We start from the raw sequence: 9,238 nt of genomic DNA, 5'->3' as shown, positions 1-9,238 counted from the left end.
TAGTTGAACTCAAATCTTCTAATGAAAATAATTCTCTATTTTATCAATGAAATCATTTAATAAGCTCTAATAATAAGAAATTTTAAATAACAAAAAATTAAAATTAAAATTAAAAAATGATAAAAAAAATAATAAAAATTTTAATGAGATAAGATTTTAAGTTCGAGTTTTTATGTGTATAGAAAATCCTCAACGAAAGACTCACCTACTAAAACTAAGTATACTATACAAGTCGAATCGAATTAATTAGTACAAATAAAAAGTTGTGACTGGTAAAGCTGTGATGTTTGATGAAATTATCAAATACGTGCAGTCGTTGCAGCGTCGAGGTAAGCCGCTCTCTTTTTGATTTCAGTTGCAAGCGTATAAAATCGTTATGTTATGCGATATGTTTTTGCAGTTCTTATCTATGAAGTTGGCTACTGTGAATCCGAGGATGAATGTTAACATTGAAGCCCTACTGTCAAAGGATGTAAGTTCATCTTCCATGGTTTTGTTCTCGATTTATGGTTAAGTCGTCTGAATTTTCGAGTGAAAATTCTGCATCCGTTGCATGCTGCAGATATTTCAATCCCGTGGATCTTTGCCGCATGCTGTTTATTCGGTAGATTCTTCAGCACCAGCATTCGGTTTCATATATCAGCCCAAGCAAGCGCTACCTATGAACAATGGCATATCCAATAACGCAGAGATTCAATTCTCTATGAATCCGCTAAATGCTGCGTTGCATAAAACACAAGGCTTGCAGCTGCCTCCTGTCGCTAGTTTTACCTATGCTAACGCTCAGGTAATCAAATAAAATTACTCGTCTTTCGTGTGGTTTGTAACCGGTTAATAGCATTCGAAATCTTGACCACAAGCTGCATATATATTGTCTTCAGATTGGATCATTTTTGGATGATGATCTCCAAAGCATTGCTCAAATGGGATTTGGCCAAAATCAACCACAAAGCTATCAAAGTAAGCAAACTTCAAACAGACTCAGGCATTAACATGCAGAATTGGCACATTCCGAAAAGATCAAATGTTGGATTTTGATGCACTTGTGTTTGGTGCAGGCTCAAAAGTTGCAGGCCAAGTGAAAATCGAGATGTAATTTACCATCGGAAGTCGGAACCGTAGTTTCCGGTTTGCTTCGAGACTCTCCATGTGAGCAACAAAGGCCTTTGTATATACAGAAGAATTTCAGCTTGGGAGAAAATTGATGAATGGTTTAATCTGAATTTTTTTTCTCCAGGATTTGTTTTCTGCAAACTCATTCTGTAGATAATTCTTACAAAGATTCTAGATTTGTAATATTGTAGAACTAATTGCAATGAAGTGATGCATTATTTAACGTTTAGCTTTTTGTATAAGAATGTTGAGAAACTTGTGGATACATAAGATATGGAATTACAGTTGTTGAGATTCGAATCATGAACCGATTTGATATTATTTCAAGTTAAACCCCGGACTTTTTGTTGTTGTTGTTGTCCTTCCGGTTCCAAGGCTTTGTCTTGGTTAATCTGGACCGACTCACGTCGCACATTTGACTTTAGTCGGTGAGTCTCCGAATAGAGATATTCTACATACGCAAGACATTGAATTCGAAATCTACTTAAGCGATATTAAACTGTTTATCACTTAAATCAATCTCTGTTAATCTAAACCCGAATTTTAATTAGAGAGGAGTAAGTTATCGACATCTAGAGAGTAATTAGAGTGAGCAGTTGTCATTTAATAATGTAGTTCTTCTACTACTCTATAAAGATGATAGTCTCTCCCCGTAATCGGGACATATAGCTGATGGAAAAGTTTACAATGAATTTAATAAATTACATTAATAAAAATAATTTTATTAAGTTCGTTAAATTGAAAACAAAATAGATGTAAATAAAATAAGTATTATTTTTTCCCATAGTATAGATATTGAGTTTGTATCATTTAAGTTATTTCAAATATTATTAAAAGATAGGACTATTTGATTATTTATTTAAGTTTGGATGTGTTTGATGAACTAAAATTTTTCATAAAATTATAATTGTGTTTAAGTTTGTTTTTAAAATAAATTGTTAACCTCTATTTTTTTAAAATCTGAATTTTCTATTTTTTAAAATTATTACTTTAAAATATTGAGAAAAAATATATCAAAAATTAAATTTTAGTTATAATTAAAGGGTCAAATAAGATATGTTTTATTAATTTAGCAAGCTATGTAACCCTCAACAACATTTAATGTTCGGTATCTATTTTTTTTAACAAAACCTAATGTTTAATGCATATTTTATAATTTTTAAAAATAGAATGACAAATAAAGTTATTTTAGCAAAATTTAATTATCACTACAAGAAAATATACCTTTAATGACACACGAACGATGACATAAATTAATTTATGACTTACAAAACATATGTGTCATAAAATAAATATCATATTTTTTAAAATCTGAACATTTATAACTTACAATAATGTATATCATATTTAATAATCATAATACATAAAATTTATAAAAACACAAAATATACTTTTTAATTATATGTCATCTTTAAGAGTCGTATTTAATTTCCGCCATTATTTTTATCCTTTCCCGCTTCTTCCCCCTCCTAATGTTTTCCTCTCTTTTCATTCTCTCCTTTTCTCTCCTGCTTTTCATCTCGATTCTCTTCTTCTTGTTAGGCATGAGTTTGAATCCCCAGCCTCTGCTGCCCATTTCCGTCTCTGATGAACTTGACGATCTCCATCTCTTCCACCTTGCTATCGTCTCTCCTTCCGCCTCGTCCCACCTTTCCTCCTCCTCCTCCCCTAAAATCGCTTTCCTTTTCTTGACCAACACCGTCCTCCGCCTACGGGGACGAAGATGTCAATGGATGACAAAGAAGCCTACGGGGCTTCGGCCAGGTGGATACAATGATCAGAAGGGTTTTTGTCCCTCTTATAATGGCAGAGGTATCTTTCTAATAATGAACCTTTCTCACAACATGGATTGATGACTTTGGTTTGGTAGATGACAATTAAATGTTGTGATGTTTAGCAACTGATATGCAATTTTCTCTCAGTATTGGGAGAAGGCGGAGTTTCCGTTCCAAATTATTCCCAAACTTGGTGCTATTAGTATTGCGGGTGGTACCATCAAGGTTAGTCATATATGGGTTTCGGTTTTTTAGCTTATTTGTTCCTTGGAAGTGGAAATTAAGTATGATGTTTTGTTATTACTGATTTTGCAGGGTTATGGATGCCCTGGTGTCTCGCTTACTGCAAGTGCTATTGCAAGTGCAGAGATTGCTTGGGTCGATGCAAGTTGCTCAACTTTTATCTTGGTGCATTCATCTCTAGCCATGCTTACCATTGGTGAGATCTGTGAAACGACTTTCCATAATTTTTTTTAATTTATGGATTCACTTTGTTATGGTTTTCTTTAAAAGAAGCTAAACAACTAATCACGATCTTCTATATTTTTCTGGACCATCAATGATAGCATTATGCGGGACAGAGGAACAGAAGCAGAAGTATTTACCTTCTTTGGCCCAGTTAGTAGCTTGTTGGGTAGGTGTTATTTTTCCGCATTAACTTCCTGGTTGATCCTTAGTGTCTTTTTGAGCCATAATTGAAGAAACTTAATGTTATCTTTAGGATTTGATTGAGCCTGACTATGGAAGTGATGCGAGTTCTCTGAAGACAACTGCAACAAAGGTCTATCCACAACCTTGTATTTTAGTTTTCACATATATTCGTTTAATATAGCTAATTTCAACCACTTATCAAAATTCTAACTTTTTTGTTATATCATTTTTGCTTTCATCTCAAACATTCAGGTCAAAAGAGGATGGATACTCGAGGGACAAAAACGCTGGATAGGAAACAACACTTTTGCAGATGTATTGGTTATCTTTTGCAGATCCAAAAGGAGGATCCAGAGGGAGACCTGGAGGGAGGCCAATGAAAGACGACAGTGGAGTATGGGATGGAGAAGTGCCTGATACATGGAAACGTGTAGATAAAGCTGAGGTACTTTTTTTCCTTCAATGGATTTTTAAAAATCGAAGTGGCTATTGGATATGATTAGTGAAGCAAGAGTTCTTCTTTGACAGCTTGCTCGTTGGGTTCGCGAGATGAGAGAGTCGAGAACAGCTCCGGTGGCACAGAAGTTTGAGCGTAAAGCAACTGCACCAGCGGGGAGAGTGCTTAACACTCTGCAATCGTTCCCTCGTAGCGCGGACTGTGTTGATCCACTTGGACTGGGGTAAATCTTTTCAGCAACTTCTTATTAATTGATATTCATTTTTTTGTTTAGTTTAGAGTAATTCACTCTAATTCAATCTAGTTATGTCTCATTAAGATAAGACCGTGAGAGAAGTTAGTTCTATTATTAATTATTGTACTAATGTGATTACATGAATTGTTGCCTGGTATTTTTTTAGCCTTAACTGGAGTCAGTGGATCCTCAATTTCATCTGCTATAAGTTTTTCTTCTGACCTCTATGTTTTGTACGATTGGCATAATAGTAGACAACAAGACCTTCAGGTTGGTCAATGATTCATCTGAAAGCACTCGCGTTGAGAAAGATCATATCGACAGTAACGTCTGTGGTATATTTTTTTTCCTGTCTTCCGTATGTTTTATGCAGATTATACTTCGTAATAGACTTTAATAACAGTGTCGCTCTCACAAACTGTGTATCTGCAATCTAAAATATATAGGTATTTTAGATGGGTATCACTTGTCTGAATTCCTCAATGATCTGCTTTCCTCCCTTGAATATTTTAATTTTATACCTAAAACTCTAATGCCCTTAATTTTTCAGTAAATGAAATGCCAGTGAATTATGTAATTTGTTTAGTGAAACTTTGCAGAGAAGTTGATGTATTTCTCTGAAAATCTTGATGTAAAGTTGTTTCTGTCCCGGATACACCAAGATACACCTGCTGCAGACTTGGAGGTTGGAGCTCTTGCACTAAAAACAGATCTCCAAGGACGGACTCAACAGAGGAAACAATTGGTTAAAGACAATTTTGAATGTTTTGTTTCATGCAAAACAACAATTGATGGTAAAGCACCTCGCTTCACTTGATTCTGGTAATACTTTAACTATGGAAGTGCAATTTTCTTAGGGGCTAAAACAAGTTTATTGACATACTCTTTGCCATATAAGTTCATAGAATTTTAGCTGTTTGCAAATAGTGCTAATTTAGGGATGGTGCTTGCATAGATATCGAGTCAAAACTGAAGTGAATCGAGGAAGACCCCGAAGGTTCAGGGACAGTTAACTTGTACAAATGTATGCAAGGAGTATGTTCACAGGCAGAACGGGCCTTTGAGCTTCTATTTGAGAGACAGGTTGGTTAACTGCAGGTGTTGGTTTGCTTTCAAATTCATTTATGATTGTGCTACTCAATCATGGGATATGATTTTGTTGTGGTAGACTTGAAGTGACAGATTCTTGTTGTTATCTAATATGTTAGTTGACTCAATGCCTGAATGCTTTACCCGAATTTCATTGTCTCTGTCGTGGTTTGGATGGTATAGTTCCGACGATTGGTCGTGTAGCTAGTTTTACTCCACTGTTGCTATATAGTTGCGAGTTATTGTACATATACAGATAAGTGTAGATAGACAGTCATAAGAGCTCAACTAGGCGTCTTGTAGTTACGGTGACGGTCGATATGTTGGCAGGTTCAATGAATTTGGGGTCGACAGCGGGCTTGCAGCAAAGGAGTTGATACCAAATCTTGATCTTGCTAAGAAACACATATCTTTGCAGCTCCATGTGGGTTTGCCGGATATCGAAGTAAGATATTCCTTTTCTCTCTTAATCATCTACGATGAATTTATTTCTTTTGTGGAATATTAAGTTCGTGTTAAATGTTAATATGATATATGATTTTCATATTGTGGAGACCTTTCTTAAACGCAGGTTAAACAATTAGTTTTGGCCGCTATTGCTTTGAAAAGACTCGGTGCTATTCTATTTGTATTTGGCCATGGCTTTGGAGCCTTCCTCCTGGTGAGATTTTTGTTTCTCAAGAGTGATTATTTTGGTTTCGTTTGAACTATGAAGTTATATGTTAATTCCACCGAGCAGTTACGTTTGATTCTACTTTCGTGTCTCGTCTAATTGTTCTTTCCTTTGTCGTAGTTTGTGTATTTGCTGGTTAGCACTCCTTTTCTCTATGACTTCTACAACTATCGACCTGGAGAGCCCCAGTACGCTGATCTTCTCGGTGATTTTCTGCTGGTATTTGCATATCCATATCCGAAGTGTTTCCCTATGCATTACGAAATACAACGTGCAAACATCATTGATTCTTTCATTAATGGCAGACTGTTGCGCAATGCAGTGCATTATTGTTCTTCTGGGGGTTGAAGAGCTTGATCACAAAGAGGCAACTAAGGAAGAAAGTCGTGAAGCCGAAAACTGCTTAGATATATCGAAGTGGTAGCAGGTGAAGATTGTTGATTTGCAGTGTCAGGTAATATTTTGCATGATCATCCGTTACCAAACCGAACTTTTAGTAGTTAAGCTTATTTTAGTTATTTATTCACCGGAATATTCAAAAAATACGTTTGCATATTCAAATATTTTCCCTTCGATTACAAGTTTAAGTTTAAAAGTAGTATTTGACTGAATCCGTCGCTTCATGAGTCCACAGCAGTATTTATGACAGGCAAAATCAATTGCTCTCCTCTCCCATGTAAGCAGAATGCTTGGAATTGTTATGTAGAAGATAGAAATGCGTGAACACGGTTGGTGTGGTATTTGGTTGTAGTGCATATAGTGAACATATTATTTGATGTTTGAGCATGATTTTAGTCAAAATTCTAGCCATAAATCTATTGCATCTATAAACTAATTTGTTATACATTATTTATATGCATTGATTCCTTGATGGCTGACATCAGGCATTGGACCCTTTATTTTTTATTTTTTATGCATGTGTCACATGATTTGGTGGTCTTATTCTCAGTTCAGGATTGTTCTGTACTCGAGTCTGTTTATATAGAGGCCTTTCAAGAACTATGTTTGTGAAGACATTATGTATTGGTTGAAGAATACCATATCTATAATCCATAATTAATATAATTTCACACGGCCCGTTGCTCTTTATCTGCTTAAGCAGGCAAACTTAACATTATTTGTTATTTTCAGGTAAAAATACTAAAAAAAGTTCTTGAAGAGGTTGAAAGAGTGATGCAAGAATTCAAAGGCACGCTTTACAAATCCATGGAAGATCCACAAATAGACCTAACAAGTGTAAGCATTTGACAAGCCCTTTTCAATATTTTGACAATTTTTACTTGTGAGGAAATGTATAATTGATGTTGATTTAAGACCTAAATTTTCATGGATATTTGTTCAATATTAATGCTCGTGGTATTAAAATATTATTACTCTATCTTAATCTGGATGTTGAGGTGAGTATTAGATTCAAATATGTATCTGATATAGATATGTGGTGGATTATACTTCCATACCTATATCTAAACATGTGTCAGGCATAAGTGTAGAACTCAGGTACTTTAAAAAATGACATGTTCGGGCAACATAACAATTATTTGATGCTTACTGACCCATGAGATGCAAGCTTTTTTCCCACTAAATCAATTTTATGATGTTAAAATCAGTTTTTACAAAATTTTCTGAGTTGCTTGGGTAAACTTTGAGTGGGATGTAGATAAAGAGAACATACTAGTATTCTACAAACCAAAGGACTGCTATTGAGAGGTCAATGAAATGATTTCCATTAATTACCATGTTGGAATGCTCCTGTTTTCATTTGAGTTGTAATGTTCCATGATCTATATGCCCTTCCTGTTGTCTTAGGAGTAGAAGTATGGGATATTTATGCCGAAAAGTTGTGAGATGGTTGAAAATGGAATCTTGTTTTTTTTTTTTGTTGAATTGGTGAGAGTATGAAACTAGAGTTCTAGGATATTGTCATAAATGTTATTTCTGACTATAAAGCAAATTATTGTGGCATTCAAGCCTGAGATTGAACAAATGCTGTTTTATTGATCTTACTTGCATTTTAAGCTGACCAAAAATTAGTTTTTGGGAATTCATATTTTTTAGGTTGATGAAATGATTTCCATTGATGTACACTACTTAACCATCTTTTGAAGATGTTTACTGCTTTGGGCATTTACTTGGAAAGTTTTGAGAAGCCTTTCCTGGAGTGCACATCCAAGTTTTATGCAGTTGAATGAATGAAATACATGCAGCAATCAGATGTTTCAGATTACTTGAAGCATGTAGATGTGCCTCTTCATATTTTACTTTCTCAGTTAGCAGTGATTGTTACTCTGTATTTTGAATTGTGCATGTTTTATCCTTCTAAAAAGAATGTTAAATTTGTCACATTATTCTATATATATGGAATTTGAATGTTTATCCCTCTACAATTTTTGTGTAAGTTTATGTAACTGAGAATTGTGCATGGATTGCTTATATATAACATGATATATATTTAGTATTACAAGGCATTAAATGTGATTTAGCTTGATTATTTGTCAATCTACAATATATATATATATATAATTTACAAAATACAATCACGACACAAATGTGTGTCATCTTCATTTATGACGGGGGCTTCAATGACACGAAATGCAAGTCATAAATGCGTGTCATAAATTTATGACACACAAATGTGTGTCATCTTCATTTATGACGGGGCTTCAATGACGCGCAGTGAGCATCATAAATGAGCGTCATAAATGCGCGTCATAGATTTATGACGCACAATTGCGCGTCATTTAAGATTCATGTCGGTGGCTTCAACGACAGGCATTTGTGTGTCATTCGCACCCATAGATAATGCGCGTCATTAAAGGGGTTTTTTCTAGTAGTGCATATATGAATTGTCGAAACGATTTTTTCTCAAAAGTGAGATTTTAAAAACCACATTAATTTTTAATTTATCTCTTTCAATTGATTTTTAATTTAAAAAACAAATAAGATTTAAAAACCTTTCGTTTCGAAAAAATTCGGATTTCTTTTATGATCGAAAAAATACGGTTCAAAGAGTCGCCACCAATCTTTGATTAGGGTGTGATTGAGCACCCAAAAATGTTTGTTATTTTAAATAAAAATTAATTTTAATTAAAACAACAAATTAAGGTATGCGTTACCAAAATCCAAGTTCGGGAGCCGGTTACGTGCGGGGAAGGATTAGCACCCCCACAACGTCCTAAATCGGTACCTAGCCGATTAATTAACGTCTTTGCAATGAACTTTACAAATTCAAATTTAATTTGATTTTG

General features: G+C 34.5%; 3 protein-coding genes across 3 annotated transcripts; all 3 read left to right on the top strand.

Moving 5' to 3' along the window:
• Positions 1–289: 289 nt before the first annotated feature.
• LOC120179612 (transcription factor bHLH62-like) lies at positions 290–1,332 on the top strand. The gene is made up of 5 exons (XM_039185174.1): positions 290–329; positions 395–472; positions 563–787; positions 882–960; positions 1,059–1,332. The coding sequence occupies exons 1-5, from the start codon at positions 291–293 to the stop codon at positions 1,094–1,096; spliced, it is 459 nt and encodes a 152-aa protein (XP_039041105.1). The 5' UTR covers position 290; the 3' UTR covers positions 1,097–1,332.
• Positions 1,333–2,890: 1,558 nt separating this feature from the next.
• Positions 2,891–4,173, top strand: LOC120179613 (acyl-coenzyme A oxidase 4, peroxisomal-like). The gene is made up of 7 exons (XM_039185175.1): positions 2,891–2,925; positions 3,036–3,113; positions 3,204–3,327; positions 3,455–3,522; positions 3,610–3,669; positions 3,792–3,984; positions 4,068–4,173. Exons 1-6 carry the CDS (start codon positions 2,917–2,919, stop codon positions 3,954–3,956), a joined length of 504 nt encoding a protein of 167 aa, XP_039041106.1. The 5' UTR covers positions 2,891–2,916; the 3' UTR covers positions 3,957–3,984; positions 4,068–4,173.
• An 849-nt stretch (positions 4,174–5,022) lies between these two features.
• On the top strand, positions 5,023–7,239 carry LOC120179617. The gene is made up of 7 exons (XM_039185179.1): positions 5,023–5,075; positions 5,207–5,314; positions 5,651–5,765; positions 5,892–5,981; positions 6,114–6,212; positions 6,299–6,447; positions 7,125–7,239. Exons 1-6 carry the CDS (start codon positions 5,023–5,025, stop codon positions 6,398–6,400), a joined length of 567 nt encoding a protein of 188 aa, XP_039041110.1. The 3' UTR covers positions 6,401–6,447; positions 7,125–7,239.
• The last annotated feature ends 1,999 nt before the right edge of the window (positions 7,240–9,238 follow it).

The sequence above is a fragment of the Hibiscus syriacus genome, unplaced genomic scaffold (assembly GCF_006381635.1).
Source record: "Hibiscus syriacus cultivar Baekdansim isolate YM2019G1 unplaced genomic scaffold, ASM638163v2 tig00112441_pilon, whole genome shotgun sequence".
In the NCBI taxonomy this organism is placed as follows: domain Eukaryota; kingdom Viridiplantae; phylum Streptophyta; class Magnoliopsida; order Malvales; family Malvaceae; genus Hibiscus; species Hibiscus syriacus.
Note: the sequence above shows the minus strand (reverse complement) of the source record. Positions and strands in the feature narration are given on the sequence as shown.